General features: G+C 41.7%; 1 protein-coding gene across 1 annotated transcript; it reads right to left on the bottom strand.

Annotated features, from left to right (window-relative positions):
- Positions 1–1,820: 1,820 nt before the first annotated feature.
- On the bottom strand, positions 1,821–11,466 carry HDDC2 (HD domain containing 2). The gene is made up of 7 exons (XM_036404575.2): positions 11,369–11,466; positions 10,801–11,173; positions 10,167–10,288; positions 9,186–9,288; positions 6,959–7,027; positions 3,143–3,281; positions 1,821–1,959 (listed from the first exon to the last, which is right to left on the bottom strand). The coding sequence occupies exons 2-7, from the start codon at positions 10,858–10,860 to the stop codon at positions 1,865–1,867; spliced, it is 588 nt and encodes a 195-aa protein (XP_036260468.1). The 5' UTR covers positions 10,861–11,173; positions 11,369–11,466; the 3' UTR covers positions 1,821–1,864.
- Between the last annotated feature and the right edge of the window lie 12,607 nt (positions 11,467–24,073).

The following is a 24,073-nucleotide window of genomic DNA, read 5'->3' as shown; positions in this document are numbered from 1 at the left end:
CCCTTTGTGATGTTTTAATTCTGTTTACCAGCACTACTGAGCAATCTAGCGGAAGATGTCCCTGCCACTGGCAAGGGAGTTGGAACTTGATGATCTTTAAGGTCCCTTCCAACTCAAACCACTCTGATTACTGTGCCTGGGGTTCCACGCTGTCCCCTTGGTCCCCTGCAGAATGGGGAAGCCTCCTGCTACGCCGCACGAATGGACTGTTCCTGCTTAGGGCAGTGTTTGTGCTGGGTGTGTTTCTACCAAACATCTCTTCAAGGCCACTTTGCTGGTTTGTCAAGAATGTTCTCAATTCTGCCCTTCCACGCATCTGTAGCTTTCACACTCAGCATTCAATGCAAACTAATGGACACTATGATTTCTGTGCATCTAGGTGGAACAAAAGTGCTGAAAAAAGCTCGGTGGGCCCCACTCCATCCCCCTCTGCAAAATGGCAATCTATTGCCAAGAACCACTAATCAGCTCAGCAAAGTGCAACCTGTTATTCCAGGCTTGCCACAGCGCATGATTGCTGCCCCAGGGGGTTCCTGAGCAGAGCAGGCACCTCACATCTCCTCTGAACCAGACCAATTCACTCTGTAGATTCTGAGCACTATGCCAGCCATTGAGGCAAGAAGCTCCCAGCATCTCTGCACAGCAGTCAGCAATCTAGGAAACACCAGCCACAGAACACTTGGGGAGCTTCAGTCAGGCCCCTGAGGTTCGTGTAAAGAAAGCATTTCCTGACACACGGTGCCTGACAATGTGTGTTCAGATACATTACCTACCTTTAAAGGATATGACAACTGAATTTAGTTTTATGCTGCTTCATTTGACATGAGGTGGAAGAGAACTCCCAGTCTCTACCAGGTAATTTTTACAGGTGCAAATTTTGCTTACTTGGTAATCATGGCATTGTCCTCATCTCCAGCTGCACACAATTCAGCAGTTGGGTGTGCAGACACTGGCCTCATTATGGCATTTACCACCACTGCAGCTTTACTTCACAATCACTCTGTACTTCTACATTAGTGTCTACTTCTGCCAGAAACTCATTTATGGCAGAACTGCTACCAGCATGCCACATCCTGGAGAAGGGAGTCAGCTCTACATGGCTGTACAGGCTTCTGCATTAGATGGCACAAACTGCAAGGGTCCCTCCCAACCTCAGGTATTCTGTGATTATTAATTACCTGTGAAGGAGTCTGTAAAACTGCCAGTCTGGAGTGAGGGGGAGTGAGGAATATAGACCTTATGGAAATACTGGCACCATTCTCTGATACAACACATGAACAGGGGAAAAGTTGTATGAAATAAAGAAGATATTAAGAAAATATAATTAATGAGATTACCAGTTTTATGCACCATCACTTAAGGCTGATGCACTTCAAAGAAATCTCATCTCTAAGCTAGTCAAGAGCTTCTACAGACACATGCTCATTAGTCTCATTTCTGTGTAGCACTGAGTAGATATTAACCCATTTTGAAGGTACTTACATCCATACATACTTAGAAATTCACAGAACAAGACCACCTGCCCCAGACAGTGCATTACATTAACAGATTAGATTGCAATCAACTAATTTTTAAATGTATGTGGACTTCCCCAGTAGAGAATCTATTTGTATCTGAGACTGCATTAATCAGAGGCTGATTAAAAAGAAGGAGAATCCCAAATATACTAATTCTTTGTTCCCTGACACAACCTCTGATCTGGAAGGCAACTATACCTGCTCCCCTCTAAGTGGTCCCGGGATTCTCAGCAATGAATGCACAGGAAAAAAAATCTGCTAGCAGAATCAGTGATGTTAGAGGAGAAAAAATAATGACCAGAATATAAACCAAAGTATTTATTATGGCTACAGCATTTAGGAACACCTCAGGAATGTGGATGAGATGTGGCAGCTATTCTTTTTTTCCTTTCTGTGTAAATCAGAGATACAAGCTGGAGTATTTCTGGGTGAACAAACTTCCCTGCAAAACAAAAGAAAGGGAAGGTTAATGAAAAATGCTCTCATTTTGCCACGTGTGAAAGGCTAGAATTGGAATGATAGCAGAGATGTCACTTTAGGCTCAGAATAAATGTCAAATTATTCTTTTAAGAAAGTGAATGCTCCCAGTTCAATCCAATTATGGAGTAAGTGTAGCTACACCCTTTCTTCACAAAAAGCTTGTATTTTGTGCTCTATTCAGACATTTAAGAGCTGAAAAAGGGATGCACCGTGACCAAGATAATCTATACTATGTATGGTGCTACAGAAACCACTCCAGTTCCAGGTGCACTTAGGGTATATGCTGCAGGCTCTACTCACACACCAGCTCAACTGAAGTTGTTGAATTCTGGTAGGGGAGCAAAGACAAATAGTTAGAAAATAAAGCATTATCAGCTTTGTTCACATTGTCCTTTTTTTTCCTTTGCTAGTAAAAGTCTTACAGAGAGATTATTATTTCCCGAGGGAATCACCAAAGTATAAATGGGACTTGTCAGGGACTCTGTAGGGTGACTGCTGGTCCTCTTATCCCTAGAGTTTGTCTATCCCTAGTTTTTTTCCCAGGACAGGACAAGTTAGTTACAGTCCTCTTCTGGTGTTCAACTATCTTGCCAAAAAGATAAAGATTATTATTTTACCTATTTCTGCTTTAAACTACCAGTGTATTTTGCAAAGGATGAAAAGCAGCGGACAGAATAAAAAGTAATACAGTTGCAACTTAATCATTTCACTGAGGTGGTTCTCACAGGAACCTTGGGCTGGTCACTCAGCTCACTTGGGGATAACAAATCCTACTTCACTGACTCCTGAAACACTGACAGAGTACAAACTGCTGTCAGAGCATGGGTAAACACTGAAGACTCCTTTATGAAGACTCTGATGTTTCAGGGAGACCCTTACACACATGCAAGTGTAATGAAAGCTGAGCCTCTCTCTAAGGTGAAAAGTGATGTAAAAGGAATTCGGCATAAATTAAATTCCGGTTTAATACCTACAGATAAATGTCAGGTATGTTCACAATGCATCCAGTTTCCCCAGATATATTAGGGGACATGAGCAATGAGTAAAATAACTAGTTCTCACTTGCTCTGAATGTCTTTCAGGAAAAGAAAGGGAGTTTATGTATTTCATTTATGAAAGGAAAAAAAAGTACCCAAATGTCATACCAGCAGTTGAATCAAAAAAATCCTGCAGTCTGCCAGGTGTCTTTTCCAACTCTTCATACTCAAATGCTTGCAGTATCATCTCACACTGATCCAACTGCTTTACAAATTTGGCCTCTGCAGTAGACTGGTTTTCATATTCCTGAAAAGATTTGTAGTTATAAGAAAAAGAATTTTGTTACTCTGAAACAGAACACTAAAATCTCTTTATATATCTAGAACTTTCTTCATTAGTACAAGCCAATCCAGAAATATTCATCACAGTTACGTCTTTAACTTTGTTTTTACGAACACACAGTGGTCAGCCAAACACCTGAAATACATGCCAATTTTATATTAAATGCAGTGGGATGTAAAATACAGCCTTTTGCATAACCTGACTCTAAATATACCAATTGTTTTGGCTGAATCAGGGATGATATGGAGGTAACTCTGCATGACACACAAGTTAAACAATAGGTTTGATTTATCTGTATTTTACGTAGAAAGATAATTTCAGGCCTGGCTAAGGCTATTAATTACCAGAGTGTGTGCCTACACACTGTCACCACCTATTTTTAAGACCTATTTAGCACTTTTCTCACCACTTACTGTTTCTATATGGAGTTGTTCTTTATATTTCTCCTGTCATTCCTGCCTAATCTTTTTCCTCTAATCTGTCTGAGCTGCTTATGTCCTTTTGTCTCTCCTAGGAGATAGGGAGTGGTTAAGGGGTTTCCTCCCCTTCAGAATTTAAGTCCTTTAATCTCTCTGCTATCTTTTCCCTCTCTACAGTCATCATCAGTATATATTTATGAGTGATTCACATTTCTACTCAACTTGAACAATTTTGCTGTCATTTGCTTCCAGTGATGGCTGCAGACAGGTTTGGCACTGCATTTTCTCTTTCCCAAATCGACTGCATTGTATGAGATGTCTCACGAGCAGGTCTTCCTGACTCTCCTGACTTCCAAAACCAAGCCTATAGAAAGGGGTTTTCTTCTGTGCAGGTTACCATTACCTTGATACCACTGGCAGGTCTGACCCTATTTGTCATCCCCACAACCATTATCACACCAAAGTGCACACTGGGACCATCTAAGCTCCCAGATCCACGGAACCTGTGGATCATAGCACTTCCACAGAGAAGAGCAGCATGAGTGCAGGAAGAGGTTTGCCTACTGACCACAGAACCTGGCAATCCTTTCTGCATCTTATGATAACAACTGTGGTATGAGTGCCATTCACAGTGGAAAGACCCTGGCTTTCTAATTCCAGCACACTCATGCTCAGATAAGTGTGACAGTCATTTCCTTGTCTTGCATACTCTTAGAAGCCTGTTCTTAGGCTTCTTACTTTACCTTTGAGGTCAGAAATCCAGATTTCGATAGGCATGATTGATTGGTTTACTATTCTACATAAATTTCAATGGTACTTTGAATTTTCAGTTACACCTCATCATTATTTTAATAATAAATTTCATTTCAGTGTTTTTATCTTTTCTCTTTTCAACCTGAGCTTTGCCTCATTTTTAAATTAAGTCCTACTTATTTTCTTAAATCTATTTATTTCTACTCTATTTTTTTCTAATCTCTGTTGCAGGGGAGAGGGTCCCTCAAAAACAACAAACTCTTGGCAGCATTACAAAGGAGAACTTCAAGAAAAGAAGAAGTAGGGCTGTTCACCTGTAAAAGTCAGTTTCACCTCCAACAATCAGGTGGGAGTATCAATCTGCTGCCAACCTCTGTGCTATACACCCGATGTTACTGACACCTCAGCTCACATTGTCCTCAAGAAACATCAGCTATTACATGTGCAACTGTGCACAGTGCTGAAACAAACACTTACTGTTACCTCCCCACAGGTGGTTAAGACTCTGAAATGACAGTGTACTTTGGAAAAACACTAACTGGTCTCTCCAACACCACAGGTTGTCTTTTAAAAATCATTCCCATGCTTTTGCTCTTGAGAATAAAAAAGCAGGACAGAGCTGAAACGTGCTGACTCATTTACTTCACTGTTTTTTCAAACATATTTGGGATTAAGTTATAAAGTGAAGATATGTCTGAGGCATCTTTCTGCTGCCCCTCCCCTACACAACACTCGCCAGGTACCCACCAATACCACCCAAAGCAGCAGTCCTTGTAAAGCCAAAAGTGAAGAGATACAGAGACAAGAGCAGGGCAGAGCAGGAAGGACGTGCTAAGATTGTGAAGAATCTTGTATTGCTCAGCACTGTTCAGCTCTGGTCCATGACCACCTTCACTCACCAAAAAAAAAATCATAGTGCAATGTCTCTGGCTAGCGGAGAGCAGAGCAGCACACCAAGTTATCAGAGGCTGATTTTCTTTATCTCTTTTTTTTTCTTCTTAAAGAGCAACTAGTTGTTCCACTTAACACTAGAGGGACTACATATGAATAGTGGATTTTTAGGGTACCCTCTCTGCCAGGTGGGTTGCACTCATGCTAATGAATTGCAGACACAGTGCCAATAAATAATCCTGAAGGTAGAAACAAAGACCAAACTATCAACAGTGTGCACATATTAAATGATGGTTAATGAGGATGATGAAAAGCTAACATGCTAAAGAACTGACTCCATGCTGAACAAGCTCTTACAACATCACTGGAGAAGACTGAGACCAGCAAAGCAAAAAACCCAATTACACAGAACTAACCTTATCTATCAAAACCTCATTTTCCTCAATTATAACAGTTTCTCAAGGGAGAAGGAACCAGTACTCCCTAAAAAAATACACACATATTATTTCCTGTATCTGATGATGTTGGTTTACCCCCTTTACCTTAAAATATAGCTCTGAGTGCCCATTCCCACTGCCTGCTCAACCAAACAACTACCCAACTACAACAGGGAAAAAAAAACCAAAAACAACTCTAAACCTAAAACAAAACCACAAACAGGGTGTTGTAGCAAAAGGCAGAAATTGGATGCCAATATTTGGAATTTAAATTCCCTCTAAGTAGAAATCAATGTAAGATACAGATTCAGATGATATACAGTCCAAGAAACACAGAATGCTTGGACAAGAGGTTGTGGATTCAATTTCCCCCGTGTGACCGTATGTCAGGAGGAGATAAAGCACAGTAATTATAAACTTGAATTGTGTGGAAATAATCTAATCATCTCTCATTTGCAAGTATAAAAGATCGTATCAATTAACAGCATGGGTTCGCATAAAAACGGTTAAATCACCTTCAAACACAAAAGATACTTTCTGATAGAAACTTTTAAAGAACCCAAGACCAGAAATCTCAAGTGTTTGTAAAAAAGTGCATTTTTTTGGGTCACATTTAAGTTTAAACGTTAGTTTACTTAATAATTTTAAGTTACTACTAAATATCTTGGTCTAATGGACTTTATTAGAAAGAAATGAAAGCCACAGACATTACTTGTATAAAAAGCAGAAGATAAACCACAGCACCATCACCCACCATTATTTTTTTTCCTGTATTAAAAGCTACATATGACCAGATACGAATGCAAGTGATAATGTAATAAAAAATCAGATTTATATCCAGAGAGCTGGATGTAGAGGACAAACTTTTCCTTTAGCTGTACAAACCAAGCCCTAGACAGGTTGATCAGGAACTCTGAGAGGCTAGGGGCAGAAGATGGTTATTTCATCAAAGTCCAGGCTTTCTGTTTGAAAAGGATCCAAAATTGACCTTGACTCATACTGTTAGGCTTTATCTTCTAAGCAAATATATCTCACTTTCTTGAGGTCAAAAGAAGAGATGGCACAATTTCACAGATAAATAGGAAGAAGGGAATGGGTCACCCTGAAATTTTAAAATAGGATTAAAAGAATGCAAACTTACTTCCCAGAGTTCATAGATTTCTTTTCTGAGGTCCTCTGATAGAAGGTGGGTCAGCTGTTGCATAGCTGTCTAAAAAAAAGAAGCCATTTCCATTTATGTATTTTCTGAGCAACATTTGTATCATTAAATTTTCTGAATAACTATCTACACGTTACCAAGCTAGCAGAAACATCCACTACACAGCAAATTACTGTATTGTTTTGGCATGGCAATGTTTGGCTACAGCTCTGGCCAAGGCGGTAGCACCTCTGGGATAACATATTTAATGGGAGGGGAAAGCCCTATGCAACTTCACCCAGGAGGAGGAGTGAGAAGTGAGAGGAAGAACTCTGCAGATACCAGGGTTAGAGAAGAAGGAGAGGGAAGAGGTGCTTTAGGTGCCACAGGAGATTCCCCTGCAGCCTGTGAGGAAGATCATGGTGAGGCAGCTGTGGCCCTGCAGCCCTACAGAGGAGCAGAGATCCTCCTGCAGCCCCTGGAGGTCCATGGTGGAGCAGATATCCACTGGAGCAGGCTCCCAGCAGAACTTGTGACTCCAGAAATTGTTCTGAATGTTCTTTGTGTTCCCCAGTTGATCAATCTCTTTTCTGTGCTGTCTCTACTGTTTGGTCAGTAACATGAAGGGCTGCTTCTAAAACCACCAACATCACAAGCAAGACAAAGGTTTCATGCCATGATTGTTTCTCCACTTCATATAGAGGATACAGTGTCACAATATGGTTCCAAATGGCTTGCCACCACTGAAGCATCAAGGTCTCCTTCCTTCTCACCTCTTTCCGGCTCTGGAACTCACCAGATTTCAAGGTTAGGTGGCTAAAATGACTTACCTGTCAAAAACCCCTACTCCAAACAACCTCCCTCCTCTAAAAAAAACCCCAAAACTGCTTTTATTAATCAGGTTCATTTTCTGCTGCCTTAGTGCTGGTGAGACTCACTGGTTAAAGTTACTGCACAAGCAGCAAACTCTGGAGCCAGCTCAATGTTGGCTGTAGAGCAAACAGAAGAAAGGAGAACTCTACAGTGGAAGCAGAGTATTGATAACTCACCTCAAGCCACTTCCTGAAGTGGCTACCCATGGTCTATTTTTACAACAAAGTATTTCAGAGTCATCCCAAATATTTAATGCTTTACTCTTCCTCTCACAAAATCCTCACTGACTGAAATGGGAGCAGAAGGAGCTGCAAATACTTAAGAAAATTTCTTAAACATACCTAGGCATCAAAATCTCTTTCCTTGCCTGAATTCAAATGAGACCAAAGTTGAAGGCTGATCCTCAGTGACACAACAACCTTTAGAGGCTTCCAGTAAAGAGTTTTTCTCTGTTCAGTGTTTTGAAGATCTTTGAAGAGTGTAACAAACACTCCAGTGATTATTCATCATCCATAAAAGGGGGCCCCTTTTATGCTTATCTGGTTAAAACTAGGGGCTGGGGGCCCATGACTAACTCTAGGAGTAAGTTTTTTGCTAAGAAAGCGGAAATTAACGATCTAAGGTGCATTTAGCATTCTTGAAGTACTTTCTTTACAGACCGTAATTTTGGTGTTTCTTTTTTTAATATACTTCATTGTGTGTTCTTACAATGAATGAAAAAAGCCTCTGAAGAGTTTCTGAGGCATGACATTGCCCTCTAGCTGTGGCTACAGAAATGGTTTACATTTTCTTCAAATAATGCCACAAACCAGAAACAACAAACCAGCAGCCTGGATAAGTGCAAGGCCAGAAATGAAGAGACTCTAGGCATGCTCACTCAAAGAATCACAACAGTAACAAAAGAGACACCTGCATCTGAGGTTCTGTGCAGAAGGTTTAAATGAAGTCTCTGTCAACCTCATGATCTGACACCACACACAAGATCTGACATGAACTGTCATCCATCCTACTCAGTGCACCTACTCCCTGCTCCTCACCTCTCGGGAAGGAGGCTGAACATGACTCATTCAGGCTTACCAAAACTGCAGCTAGTTCAGGAATAAATAAAGGTAGAAACAAAGACCAAATTATCAAAAGGGCCAAGGTGAAGATTACTTCAAAGATTCTTCTGTAGCTTTGTACTTGGTCATGTTACAAGTACAAAAATCTCAATACGCTGAAAGCTCTACTTGGTTGTGGCAGGCTTGTCCAATGCCAATGACAGTATTATATTGCTTGGGGCATTCCTTCACCACCACTAGAAGATAAAAACACACAGAATGCTCTGCAGCTGTGGCTTCACACCTTATGTTCATACCTCTTCTCTCCTGTGTTTCTCCTCTTTTGGGATATTATCTGCAGGAGCAATATCTCCAACAATGCATTCAGCCATATCATGAACCAAAGCTAATCGTATGCATCTGACAAGAAGGAGGGACAGAATAATTAGTTTTTCAGCATTTTAAGTTGAAAACTTATCCATAAGTTAAGACTGCAGAATTTATCCCCCTTCATATACTCTAAAGGTTGTTCGAGCCTTTCTTAAACTTTATATAACATTTTTCTCTTTTTTGTTAAGGGAATTATTTTCCACCTTGACATGATTTTGATTTTTGATTTCTAGTCTCTACTGCTTGTAAATGCAGATTTAAGTATAAATACACTGTGTACCAGAGCATGATATTCAAAAGTAATGTACTTAGCTTTTGTATACTTGACTTTTGGAGATGTTGTGGTAATTAACTACATTATACACTTCACATTATTCCTGCAACAGGTAGAAGCTAATCTGATTGGAGCAATCCCTAATTCAGTATATAATCTGTCACTCACAGCTCTGCAGCCATGCCAGTCTGCAGCAGAGTAGTCAAAAAAGCCTTCATGTCAGTTGCTATAGCTTTCTCTGCTATCCTAGAGGCTTTCTGTGGCTCCTTACCGCTGCTGAGTGCTCCTCCAGTCTGTCAAAATCGACATAGTCTAAGGCTCTGACACAGCTGTTTGTTGCTTGACATTGTTTTTTAACAAGGGTCTTCAGCCTGTTTATTTACTACTTGAAAGAAGATCAGCTTTGAGCCTCTGCACTAAGACTTGCCTCAACACTCACAGTTAAGCAATAAAGTTTTTAGCCCCTTTCAAACGACCAGGTAAACAGGATAGAGGGATAAGAAGAGAGGAAAGGATTCAAATTCCTTCAGTGTGATTTAAAAGCTCTTACTTGGGACGACAGCTTCTTTAGCCTTTTGTTTGCAGCTCTCCCACAACATTAACATATGGTCGTGATAAGGAGAGGCAGTCTCACCTGTCCTTGTTAAGGTTTTTGTCTTCAGTCACCAAAGCCATCATCGCCATCCTGTACATGTGGTCGGAGACGCTCTCTGGCTTTGCAACGTTCCTGTACACCCATCCCGTCCGCGGTACTCTCTGTTCGCGTCACAGAATCACAGAATCAGTTAGGCTGGAAAAGCCCGCAGAGATCATCGAGTCCAACCTCTGGGTGGATACCACAGCATCCACCAGACCATGGCACTGTACAGGTTAAACCCCTCGGTTTTGCAGGCCCTCGTTTCACAGACACCGGCAGAAATTCCGCCCCACCACGGGAAAGCTCTGATGCTCGCAGCGAACGCCTGCCCCAAGGCCCAGCCCAAGGCTGTCCCCGGCCAGGAGCTCGGCCCAGCCGCAGCAGGTGCCGCCGCAGCCCAAGGGCCGGGACACGGCGGCACCCACGAGGCCCCGCCGCAGCCGCGGCCCAGCCGGGCCCGCTGCGCTGGCACAACAGGGGCCGAAGCCCCGGCTCACATGGGCCGAAGCCCCGGCTCACGCCGGCCTCCGCCAGCCACCGCCCCCTGCCAGCCCCGGCCCCGCTGCCAGCCCGGGCACTGCCGAGGGAACCCGGCCCCAGCCCCCGCGCCTGGCCCTTGCCCTGCGCCCACCTTGAGCTGCCCCAGCAGCCGCAGGAAGGGCAGCAGCCCGACCCCGCCGCCCGCCGCCATCGGCCACTGGCAGCACGACCTCGACCGCGGCTCCTCCTCCTCCTCCCGCCAGGACGCGTCCGCAGAGGGGCCCGGGCGCAGGTGTGTGGGGGAACTGCGTCCCAAAGCTCCGGCTCCTCGGGGTTCATTCACCACAAAAAAGAACGACACGGGCTGCGACTGCAATAGAAGCCGGGCTGCTCACGGGCATGAGCGCTGCGAAGTGGAAAAGGGAAGGTGGCAGGCGTGTCCTCTCCTCTCTTCCGCTGAGGTCCAGCAGGGAGGAGGAGAGAAAGGCAGGAATAGCTCTGTCAAAACTGGGCATCTCGGTGACCTTTACCATGAAAAAAAAAAAAAAAAAAGAAAAAAAAAGACTATCGCAAGCTCATTTATTGTTCAGAGAAGAACGGGAAGAACGGATAGTTATCCGGGTTGCTGATGAGTCTTAAATTATTCTGTGGACTCCCGGCATTTTGCTGCAAGCACATCCGTCACTTTTTTGAGTTGAATAGATAATACGGTGACTTACCTGACAATTGGTGGATTTTCAAAATACATTGCATTTCTTTGCTACTTTTATCTTGCCAGCTGAAATAGCGGGTAATGGTTTCAATGTGGTGATGAAACAGTCTGTTTCAGGGAAGAAAATCTGCAGTTTTGCCAGCTATCAACAGATGGCAGAGTATTTAACTTTCGTTTGTATAAATATTTAAACTCCTAAATTAATAATAAAGCCCAGACAACTTTTTAGTGACCATTTCAAGGCTGTTTTCCCACAATAGAAAACAATAAGGACCAGGAAAATCATCACCTTTACACCTGTGTACACAATCATAGATGCCTTGGGTGTTGCAGTACAGCTTTCCTGCTTGAAGTTAATCACACATCTGTTGCAGATTTGTCTTGACAGCTCTTGAAACCATCCATAATAAGAATTTCATACTTTGTCCAGGCTGTCTTCTGTGTGAGTAATTTGTTTCATAATGTCCTCTTTGGACCTCCTTTAGAATGAACACTTGAGCGATAATCATGAGGCTGGACTCACAGGCACTGGCCTCAGTGTAATTTTTGTAATATTTGTCAATTTTGTAGCCTTTATATGTATATAATCCCTCTGCATGCACTTGTGGGCTGGTTTGGCATATTGCTTATTGACACTGGTTTTCCACCCAGTCGTTCTTCAACAGTACTTATATATATATATATATATATATATAGTTTATGTGCTTTTCCAAGTACCTATCAAATGCATCACGTGTAGTGTTAAATGGATGGACTCTCAGTTGGCTGGAGGACCCCGACATAGTACAAATATTAGCTCTGTCAGGATTTTAGTCTTCAGTAAGTAGCCTGAAAACAGAAACAAATCAGCTCCATACAATTTTAAGCAGCTTTTTTATGTAATTCAGAAACTTCAGCAAGGATTAGCAAAGTCTCCCTACAGGATATTAAGGTAGTGCTAAGGCTTAAGTCTCAATCTTTCATCAGTCTCAGCTGGCTTTCTTCTCCATCTTTTGCTAGAACAGATGGCAATTTCAAAAAAGAAATCCTGAATAAGCTGGTTACCGCAGAGTAATCATGATTTATAAGCTGGAGATGGCGCTCTCTGCCCACAGATTTCTGCTACAACTGCATTTGCTGCCGCCCAATGCCAGACTGACGCTGTGCTTCCATTTCTTTAAGAAATAGCTCTGGGGGAGAGGAGTTGCTTTGCACACTTGGTGCAGTAATGCGCAGATCATCTCCCCAAATGCCAGGTGGCTGGGAGCAGACCCGGTAATTACTCCTAAGGTAGATCATAATCAGTTTGTGGTTTATATAATGTAGCACCAATGATAGCACATTGGGTTTTGAAAACCCTTATGTGTTCTGCCAGCATGGTCACAGTAAACCTTGCATTGGCAAAATATCTTCAGGAAAAGTAATTAATTGATGGGATTCATTCAGTACTATCCGCCAGGAACAAAAAAAAAAAGAAAAGAAAATGTTGTGTAATTCAGCGGACAGGGCAAAATGGTTGTGTATCACAGACCCGTCAGGAAGGAATAGCAGCCTTGATGCCCTTCCTAATAGCAAAACGATTGATGATCACCTGCCAAACACTATAAATGGTCATTTTAGTTCTCCAGACTATAATATCTTCCTTCATCTGAGGCAATCTTAGCAACTATAGAGAGTTAGCTAGTGAAAATCTGTTGCAAGAAGTCTTCGGTAAGGGTACTGAAGTGCAAACCTCTAGGGTGAGAGTACATGTGTGCCCTGTGGCTCCCTTCAGTCTGCCCTGCACCTCACAATGCTGAACTGTGGCTCCTTGTGCCCGAGGAGCCCCATTCTCTCTTGTGTGGGCTGTCAAAGCTGGTGAGAGGCACCTGAGAGAGGCACCGTGCAGTGATATCTGTGCCAAGGGCTGGACATCTCCTGCTGACACTTCCTAGAATCACAGAATGCTTTGGGTTGGAAAATACCTTAAATATCATCTACATCCACCCCCATTCCCATGGGTGGAGACTCCTTCCATTTTAGTAGTTGCTCAAAGCCCCATCCAACCTGGCCTGGAACACTTTCAGGGATGGGACATCCCCAGCTTCTCTGGGCACTGTGTTCCCATGTCTCACTACACTCACAAGAGAGCATTTCTTCCTAGTATCTAACCTAAACTTAGTCTCTTTCAGTTTAAAAGAAAGAGTCTTTTAAACTGAAAGACTTGTCCCATCACTTTACATGCCCTTGTAAAGCATCCCTCTCTGTATTAGAAGGCTGAGGAGAATGTGCACTTATGGTAGCATTCCAGTGGTCAGCAAAAACTGTCCCTGTTCAGTGTAGCTAACCAGTGGCATCACTACTGAAAAGAAAAATGTTCTTGCTGCTGTTGCATAACATCTTGGGCTTTCTGTGATTAACAAGAGATTTTCTATCAGAACCGTTAGGATTAGCCTATCTAAACCTTCAAAATGCAGAAAAAGTTGTTTTATCTTATATGTGTAATGGATCTGCAGGGCCAAGAGTAGAAGTTTAGACAGGCACATTTTGGGGGAAAAAACGTCAATTTAAGAGCAAATCAATCTTATGTGAGCAGAACATTTCTAATGTAAAAAGGCAGCTGAATTAGAGGATTAAGTCACACTGCCTGATTAACATCATTTGATCTTTTGCTATTGAAAAGCCACTGGTCTTCTCAGAGAATGGAAGCATTCAAACTTTAAATGACACCACAAGCCTGGCTTAGAAAGAAACCTGCTAAACTGAAAACAACTTGCCTTGCTTCAGTAATTGTTGGTTTGTCTCTGCTCTGGGGGGATGCATCCAAATCAGGATTTAGAAATCCCTCACATTTTGCTATAACAAAGAAGGACTGGAAAACTGAATGAGGGCATCTTGGGCGCTATGTGGGAGAGGCTCACAGCATGTGAATCCTGCCTTGCTTCACCATATCATATTTATTTCTTGTTAAAAAGTAGAAGACAGATACTCAAATGTCTGTTTGATGTTCATTTTCTTTATTGCACATTCCCTTTTGGTTTTGCCTTCTTAATTTTGCTGGGGTAGGAGGTAACCAAGAAAAAAAAAAAAAGCTCAGCTTGTCCCAAAGAGCCTGCTCAGAATCTGAGAGGTACCTGCTGATGACATTTGGTAAGAGAGCAAGAGAGGGAGTTCTAGTTACAGTTTTTATTGGTTTTAAAACTGAATTTGTTTTAACCAAGGAACATGCTTAAACAAAGAAGCTTTCCTTAAAATTATACCTCTTTCTTGTGAGCCTCAAAGTGAAATTGTAACAGATCAGCCTTGGTCATCTGAAATTTTCTAAAGTAAAGCAAGAATGAGGGAACCATTCTATGATATAATTAAGCCTTTTGTCACTGGAAACACCAAGAATGAGAATAAATCCCATGTAAAAAAAAAATCCTATGCTACTTCTGATATCTTTTCTGTTAAAAAGCTTATACTGTTTTCACTTAATTGTACTTAAATGAGTTTTGAAGGGATTTTAACAATCACCTGCCAATAAGTTCCACTGTAATAAACAGCACTTAGTAAACAGCAAGCAGACAGAAATCAAAGTATTTATTTCCTGTCTCTAATGATCTGATGGTCAGTTTGCTCAAAGAATTTTATGTGCTTTTTGTGAAGTACTAACCAGTATTCCCAAGCAGTGTATTTTTATTATTTTAAAAAATGCTCATTTAATATTCATTATATTATTTTCCATCATACTGTTATTTCAGTTGTTAGAAATGGAGAAAAACAGTATTGTAAGATACAGAAAAGCTGTGAATATCCTTGTTATTCCCCTAGTCATGCTTTTAAGCATTGCACATTCAGATAATGAGCACCCAGTTCCTGCTCAGACTCTTGCTTTTCAGCCATCTCCCAAATGTCAGCCAAGTCAGACCCTGCTTAGCTTCCAAAATCAGATGTGATCAGGCATGTAACAATGTAAAGAAAAATAAACCCTGAAAGGCACTCTGAATTATAATGTACATTTTTTTTCCTTGACATGCAAGAAAGAACAAAATGGAAGTTTTATCACAACTCTGCTTCCTTTTGGGTGCCCCCACCCTCCCTTATTACTGTGAGTAACGTTTTCTCAAAATAAAGGCACACTGATTTGTTTGTTATTTTAGGCTCAGAGAAGCAGGTCGGGCTGGAACCCTGTCCAAATATATGCCTCTAGTCCCATTAAGGGCCTATGAAGGTACTTATATCTCCATCCACTGCACACCAGGGCATTGTCTCCTAGAGAGGGCTCCTGGCAGTGCCCAGCTCTGTCCATCCCCTATGGCCGTGTGTGCTTGTGCAGCCTGGAGCTGCTGCGCTCCTGTGGGCTCTCACACAGGGACAGATGCCCGTGATTAGCTGCCTTAGCTTCCTGCCCCCCTCGCACACTGCTCGGCTATTATTTTGAGGGCTGGTGACAGGGCTCTGGAGCCTCCCTTCCCCTCTGTCACCCTGGCTGGCAGCCGCGGCTGGGCGGCCTGATTTGTGCCCTGCCAGCCCCGGAGGGAGAGAGGGAGGGAGGGAGGGAGGGAGGGAGGGAGGGAGGGAGGGGGAGCAGGGGAGAACACCCGGAGGCCACTGTGCTCTGCTGCAGGGGCTTCAAGGGGTTTTCTAAGGGCAGGGTCACTGGCCACAGCTGGGGTGGCACTCCCTCCTCTCTCATGGGACCAATACAGCACCTACACTAGTAAAAAAACTCTGCTTTGCTGTTTTCATCCAAATACTTGAGCCCTTCAGACACCCCTGAACAAAACACACCAGCCATAGGCATGCTCTTGCTGATCCAAGGGAACCTCTTGCATGGGCCTCTGCCTTCTAACCTGAGATTGACTTTAATTATCCATTATTCTGCCTTCCTCTCTGTGAGCCTCTTGCTGAATGCATTGTGCCACCCAGCATATTAGTCAATCATCGCAGCTTACGGAGCACTACACTTCACATCTTGCCTTCGGTGTCATTCATGTGCACTGAGTGGAGACAGCAACCACTCTTAAGACGCTGGGTAGATTTAAGCATGCTAGGGCCTGTCTGTCCCTGTAGTAAATAGCTTTGCTGACATTTAAGCTGCACATGGCTTGATGTTAGGTCCAACAAAAATGTCACACTATAATCACTTTTTAAATAGCTGTTTCCGGCTCAGTTAGTACTGTATAGCTCCAGAAGAGAAAGCACTTACAAGCTGACAGGCAGAAAGGGGAGCCGTCTGTATAGGATGTTAGCCTAATCCCATCCCTGCCCTTGCCTGTCAGGCTTGGAGGCTTTGTTTGTTTAAAAAAAAATGCACATACAATTTAATGCCACTGTACTTTTCAGCTGGCAGACTCTAAAGAAAACTCACAAATAAGTTCTGGGGAGAACTCACAGCTTTGATGTAGCTGTGAGGGGGTTGGGTGGCCCAGGGGGTGCCCAGCCCTCAGCAGTTTTGTGGCTGATGCTGTGTACTGAGGCACTATGCTGCTGAGATTCTATTGCTGCAAGAAGGCATGTAGGTAAAATCCTAATGATCTCTGACAGCAGAAAAGCTGAGGGTTTTCATATTCCCTGATACCACTCCTTAAATTTATCTCTGCCTCTGAACCAGCCTATGAAAGACATGGACCATGGAGAAGCCATGCCAGACTTGCTTCCTCTCTCATATGCCTCAGTTTGTGTGTTACAGTGTCCATATAGAATCACAGAATCGTTTAGGTTGGAAAAGACCTTCATATGGTTTCACTGAGACTCTGGCATCCTGCCCTACCCTAAGGAGGAACTAGCATCCCCATGGGGCACAATAGCTTCCCAGAGATCATTGCAGTATTCCTCAGCTCCTGGTCCCCCACTAGACAGACAGGTGATGGGTCAGAGCACCCTGTGATGAGGCTGAAGTGTTTATGTCTTTACCCTCCACCCCAAATGTGGCTGAAGGGAATGCTTGCATCCCACCAGTCAGACCCACTGTCCCTAAACCATCTGTGTATGCAATGCTGCCCACCTGTAGTTCTGTCTTTGCCCCACAAGATCTCCTGGGGATTACCAGCAGTTTCTTTTGTGGCAAAGCACAGCTGTAATCAGAAGGTGGGTCAGTGGATCATGAAGCTCTTGTAGAAGGCAATGCATGACAGCACTACAAAGATGAATAAGAGCGCATGATCTTTTGGGAAGAACAGAAACCCATGAGGGAATAAAGCAGTTTAGTGGGAAGGAGGAAGCCAGCCTTTCTTGGCTTCCACTGTAGCCTTTTCCATCTAATTTGATCTCTGGCTCTATTATTTATAGCCAAGTGGCAGTCTGAGAAGGTGCTATAGATGTGACTAAATGTCACCATGAGAACTGAGCCCAAGCCTTGAACACCTCTGGCTGTGGCTTCACAGAGGCTGCTGACCCCTGCGTGTAGGGCTGTTGTAAGTCATTGCCTTTCCTGATTAGGTCAGAACAATGGCACCAACCTGAGTGTGTCAACATGGAGATTTCCTGCTATGTTGATTTTCCTCTATCCCAAAGCAAGCCATATGCTATACTTTTTAATTGAAAAGCAAATTTATTCCTGTAGGACATGTATTTCCTAACTGCATTGAGACAGTGAGCAGTGAATCTTAGCACATTCTTCATTTCACATCATAGTTACAGCAGGTGGTTGCTACTGTCTGTTGCCCATAATAGATAGAAAATTATAGAAAAGCAAATCTCCTCCACATTCAGACAGTGGAAGGTAAGCTTTTACCAAATACAGTTGCAAACTATGGGGCACTATGAAAGGGGTGTTGGGTAAAATACTACAGTCTCCAAGAGGTAGGACAAGTTAACCTTTCAGTCTACAACCATCCAACATTCCTTAACCCAGATGTGACTTTTGTCACACCTCAAATTTGTATCAGCAACCCTTTTTCTTATAGGCACAGTTTGCTGGGAATGACTGTGCGTTTGATCAACCACCAGTGTGACGGTGACTGGTTTCCATTGCATGCAAGCTGTAGGGAGTCACTCTGAGGCTTTTGGAGAGTTCCTTCTGGCCAGGAGATGGGCAAGGAAGAAACAGAGGGATGGAATATATATTGCACAGTAAATTTAGTAAGAATGACCATGCATTTGAAGTCCAGCCACTAGCCCCTTTTTTACACTCTTTGCCAGTATAAAGAATGAAATGGAACTAGAGAAGCCAGGAGTGAGTGAGCATTCCTGAGAAAGCACAAAAAAGGGCATGCACTGAAAAACAAATGCTGTGATTTGGGATCTTACACAGATTCACTAGCCAGGGAAAAGGAAAGACCCCACTGATGATTGAGATAGAAACTTTCTAAATATGAGTTTACATCCTTGTGTTGTTGAGTTCTTCCTCGTCAAACACACAGAGAAGAGTAGGGGTGGGCAATGGCAGTTTTGTTACCAGATAGATGTGAGATGTGTATGCCATGATGAACCATCAATTAAATGCAATGTTTAAAGATGTAAGCTACCACCTTTTGTTTTGTCAGCTCATCATCAAATAAAGACTTAGAGAACTCAGGCAAGAGAATATTTTCTTCAGTCTTACAACATTTAAAGTACGTTCAGGCATTCAGCTGAAAGACATTTTCTAGGAAATCAAAATTTAATAAGTAAATATTATATAAACAATTGCAAGTATCTCTTTGAGGGTTTTTTCCCTTGTTAAAAATACTTAGCTTCCTTTTTTATTTTACATCACATTCACAGCATTCAGTTGTAAGTGATTAGTAGCACATTCTTGCAACATCACAAATCATTCTTTTTAGTGAAGATCACAGAATGACAGAATGGTTGAGGTTGGAAGGGACCTTAGCAGATCATCTGGTCCAACCGCCCTGCCCAAGCCTGGTCAGCAAGGACAGATGATCCAGGACCATGTCCATACAGCTTTTGACTAGTTCCAAGGATGAAAACTCCGCAACCTCTGTCATCTTCAGTGACAAAATATCATCCCTTTGTGCCAGCCTTAAAAGGAGAGGAACTTCCCATCAGCAGCTGTTTAAGTGAAAAAAAAGGACACACTAACATAAGAACTAAAAAGATGTTAACATTTCCAGGTTTTGCTTTGCTGACTCCACAATCTTTAGTTATATGTAAAAATTTACACAAGGATTTTATTAAGTGACTCTTTACACCCACAACTTTACTGTTTCTTTGAAAGTGGATCATAAATCTCCAAAAATTTTTAAAGCTAAAGCCTGCAGCCATATGCCATTGAGATTCCCACAGATTTTTCAGTATTACAAATCGTCTTCTGAGGTACCACAGCTTTTCATATCCTGTGGTTTTCATATAGGAAACCTAATAGAGCACTATCATCCTGAATTTCTTCTCTGCTGAAAAACATTGATTTTAACTTACCTGCCTTTTAAATCATGTTTCTTTAGATGAGTCAAATATCTAGAACATTTATTTTTTGCTTCGTTTTTGGTTTTGGTTTTGGTTTGGTTTTTGGGTTGTTATTGTTTTTTGGAGAAAGACTTCATTTGGACACTTGAATATATTTTATGTTTAAATGCAAATTTTTAATCAGTTTGTGGGTTGTGTGGACATATCTAAAGAGAAAACACACTTTTTTTATGACGTGGGTACCTCAGTTTGGCTTTTTGGCCAAGTACAATGACAGACATCATGACCATACATGCCTTCCCAGGTGGAGTTGTGCATCTGCTCTGTGAGAATTGAGTATTTCGTTTTCAATTGTTTTGCTAAGAGTAAAATTACTGAATGTTTTCACAAGCAGGGGAGCAAAGTCCCTGCCAGAGAGCTCTCTGAGTGTGAGAGTAGCACAGCACGCATATGAAGGCTGAAGAAAGCATTTCAAGACCTCTGGAAGTCGCAATATCCCTGTGCAAGGCACCCTGACAAGCTGCTGCGCTAAAGTGTTCCAGTGCACTGACAGGTCGGTGCAGTGACATTAGGAGGATGACAGCGATGCTGGAACATTGACTCCACATGAAAAATACTCCCTGCTTTTTGATTCTTCAGTGGGTCATTCAAATTAGTGACCCAAAAGAAGTGCATTATAAAATTGTTGGGGCGAAATTTCTGATGGTCTTGGATAAGGTATCTGGCTGCCCTTTGTAAACTGGTAAACTTGTAAACTTGTAAACTGAGCAATTCACGATTCACAACAAAAGCTAGCTCAATAAAACATTTATCTGCTGGCATCTTTTCTGGCTGCTTTTTTTTTTTTTTTTTTTTTTTTTTTTTTTTTTGTTAAAGTGTTTTATTTTTACGCAGCTTGTCAGTAAGATTCTTGGTCTCTCAAACTTCTGTATTTTCTTTTTCTGTGTGAGCCTTTTAACCAAACCAAGTATGACAACTTAAAGACGTGCAGATGGCTTTTGAGCTGGAGAGAACTGGTTGTCTAAATTAACTGGTAGAAAATTTCAGTCAACCAACTTCTACTTGGTTGACTGAAATTTGTGTCTATCAATTTGGTAACAACTTTTTCCTCAGCGTTTGTTCATATGTTAAAGGTTTTCATCTTTTCATCTTTCCTGATGTGGATCATCATTCTACTAATGGTAAGCTTTTTTTTTTTTCGTTTTGAAAGGGATAAGTATAAATCCCCCTAAAATACCCGATTTCATAAATGCTTTGGAATTTTATTTTTTTTTTTACACTGGAATGTGTTCATTATTCGTCACTGTTACTTGACTTTCTCTGGTGGACATTTTGGTATAAAAATTTTTAAAATAATAAGCATGTGCAGAAAGGTGAAAGAGAAATTCTTCCTTTCTCACAAAGCCACAAAGCTTATTTTCCATAAATGAACACTTGTTTGATTTATTTTTTATTTCAGTTTTTTCTTCAATTCTTTTTCTTTTCAATTTTTTTTTTTTCAATTTCCTGTTCCCTCATAACTTAGCTCCTGGCAGCTATGTTACAAGGTTAAGTAGTCTAAATAGATATTAATCTGAAATAAAAAAGTGTTTTGCTCAACAAAAGCTGCAAGACTCAGTTTGTTGGCAGAGGAAAAAGTGTTGGTCTCGCCCTTCCCTGTTCTTACTAAGGAATTTTTTAATGTCCAAATTAGAAGACTAAAGTACTATCAAGTAATAATATTTCAGGTAATTGAATTTGGGATTTGTGAGGTTTTTTGTGGTCATTTCTTGGTAATTAAGGGTTGGTCTTGGATTTTAACTTCTCATTTTTGAAATATGAGCTCTTTTTTTTTAGACAGATTAATCGGACGTTTTGTGGCTGATGGCCAAGATGCTCAATTGCAGATTTTGATATAAAGTTCCAGCTCCATTTTGTGCAACTTTTTGCTTTGAATTTGTGACCTACCACACGCACATTAAAAGGGAAGGCCAACAGCGAGCAGCTGCCACCTGATCCCCCATTTCACTCGCGAGCAGCGAGGCGCTCGCGCGGCGCTGTGCATCGGCCCTGCGGGGAGCCCATTCCTGAGCAGGGAGTCCTTGGACCCAGCAAAATGTTTTGTTCACCTCTGAAAGCAGCTGTGAGCAACAGGCTGTACTGTACCAAATACAGTTCGTTGGCATTGGCTTGACTTTATTCTGCTGGGGTTTTTTTTGCTCTTTTCTGCATTTAAACATTGCAGCAAACCTTTCTGTTGGCTTCTTGGCTGCAGTATCCCTGGGGGGGGGGGGGGGGGAAAGGAGATTTTTGTGACCTACAAAACATGGAAATGGGAGTTTTGATGAGTGGTTGGAAGTGGTGCCTCCAAAATCTTGTTTGCAGGTGTTTTGTGGCCACCCAGCAGAGCACAGAAAATGCCACAGTCGCACTGTCTGTGAGGAACACAGCTGAGATGCAGGCTGGACAACACTCTAAGCTTCTATTTAACAGCTTCCTAGACAAAAAATATTCTGCTAAAGAGGTCATGGGTAATTTTAACACTAAATATTTTCATGACTTGAAATTTTTACAAGAAGAAAATACAATTGTGTCACTTTTAACATGCACTCATTGGAAATCATTTGCAAATAAGCAAACATGTCAAAAATAGCCTACTGAAATAATTATGAAAAGCACTTTTATTTAGGGAATTATATTTACTGCTCCAGGATCAGATCTTCTCAAAAACATGTTGAAAAAAATGATCCCATACCAAAATCTTTGGGATTCTTCCAATCCCACTGGAGTTGTGTGAGTTTAATCCAGTGCTGTTCTATTATCATAATGTATTTTTGACAACTGAAATAAAATACTTAAATGTTTTATCCAAAGTATTTTGATAAATAGGTAAATTTCTTATCCAATGCATTTTCATGTATTTTTCTTTCCTCATGGGATGCCTTTGTTTAAATTTCTCCCTTATTCTGTCCTTAAAACCTTTTTATGTTCAGGGGAGGATGGAGAATGCAAGCATGTGCTATTAGCTGCTTGTTATACTGAGTGTGAGAACGGGAAAAAATACTTATCTTCAAATCAACAAAGTAATCTGGACAGATCAGTCATTTGTTTTCATTTCTTAAATTAAAGTAGGAATACCAGGTCATAAACCATTATTCAAAAATTAAATAAATATTTCTGAAAATATTTTTTCTTCATTTTAGTTCTATTTCTTCATCCAAAATCTTTTCAAATTTGACATAAATTATTGCATAGTTTCAACCTGTGTCTCCTTCTACTGACAGATAAGCTACAGAGGTTAAAAAAATTACTTGCTCTAAAGGTACCACTTGCATATTGGACAAGTATCTGTTGCTAAAACAACAGCAATGGTTAAAATGACAATAAATTTATCATCCAGTCCTATGAAACAAAACCACATTATCTTTTTAAAAAAGAATATATATATATATATGTTCTGCTGTTTGCTTTTGAATCACCCATGGCTGCTGCTTGATGACAAATTTAAATTATGGAGACAATCTTCCAGGCCCTGCTGGTAATTAATTGCTGTAACCTGTGTGTGCCTTTGTGAATCCAGCAGTGTGGCTGCAGATAAACAACTAATTAGCACTTTTATACAAGTGAAATGGATTTCCAATTACTGCTATCTCTCCCCGCCCCCCTCTTCTTCGCATGCATTTTTCTTAGGCATGAGGGATGCCTCATGGCTTACCAGACCAGATAGTCTTGTCTTTCTCTCTGTCTGTCTCCACCATTCAGCAAGGGTTTAATCCAAGCCAGGCTGCTGAGCTGCTGTGCCTGCCCTCACACAGCTGTCCTGGTGGGAGAAGCCTTTTGAAAGAAAGAATGAACATTTTAGGTAAAACAAGAAAACATAAAAAACATTTGGGCAAGAACAGTGGTAGTAGTTAATAATCAGATGTAGCACTGACAGAGAGCTGTACTAGGAAGAGGCTCTAGAATTATCCCAGGTCCCTAGATTAGCTCAGGACTAAAGGGAAAAAAATGTGACCTGTAGTATGTAGTGTATATGGGCACAAACTAGGAAATCCAGAGGAATCTGTAACACAGTGTATTACAAGCAGCATAGAGGTGCAAACTAGTCCTGTGACCTGCTTATCTGCAGAAAGCTGGGACTGGATCCAGCTACTTTGATCCTCTGAGAAAGGAGGGAATGCAGCATCATGTACAGCTAATTTGGTAGAGTTCAGCTAGAGTACAGCTCCAGCCCTAACAGGGGCCAGATGGCCTGACCCCGTGCTGTGCTGCCCGCCTGCCCAAAGCACAGCACTTCCCTTTGGCAGACAGCTGCCTTTCCACCATGTGGGATTGCTGTCTTCAGAGCTGCTTTAAGAAAAACAAAATGCCTTGCACTTCCTTTGCTCCAAAGTGGGACCCACCTCCTGAGCACAGCAGTCCTCTGTTTCCACCAGTGTATTTG

Source organism: Molothrus ater, chromosome 3 (genome assembly GCF_012460135.2).
Source record: "Molothrus ater isolate BHLD 08-10-18 breed brown headed cowbird chromosome 3, BPBGC_Mater_1.1, whole genome shotgun sequence".
In the NCBI taxonomy this organism is placed as follows: Eukaryota; Metazoa; Chordata; class Aves; order Passeriformes; family Icteridae; genus Molothrus; species Molothrus ater.
Note: the sequence above shows the minus strand (reverse complement) of the source record. Positions and strands in the feature narration are given on the sequence as shown.

What these genes read in the sequence shown, in the direction of transcription:
- HDDC2 (XM_036404575.2), bottom strand. Translation starts at nt 10,860, where the DNA reads ATGGCGGCGGGCGGCGGGGTCGGGCTGCTGCCCTTCCTGCGGCTGCTG. An exon ending in GGCTGCTGGGGCAGCTCAAG is followed by an intron (nt 10,289 to 10,800) that starts GTGGGCGCAGGG and finishes TGACGCGAACAG; the next exon opens with AGAGTACCGCGGACGGGATG. An exon ending in AAAAACCTTAACAAGGACAG is followed by an intron (nt 9,289 to 10,166) that starts GTGAGACTGCCT and finishes CCTTCTTGTCAG; the next exon opens with ATGCATACGATTAGCTTTGG.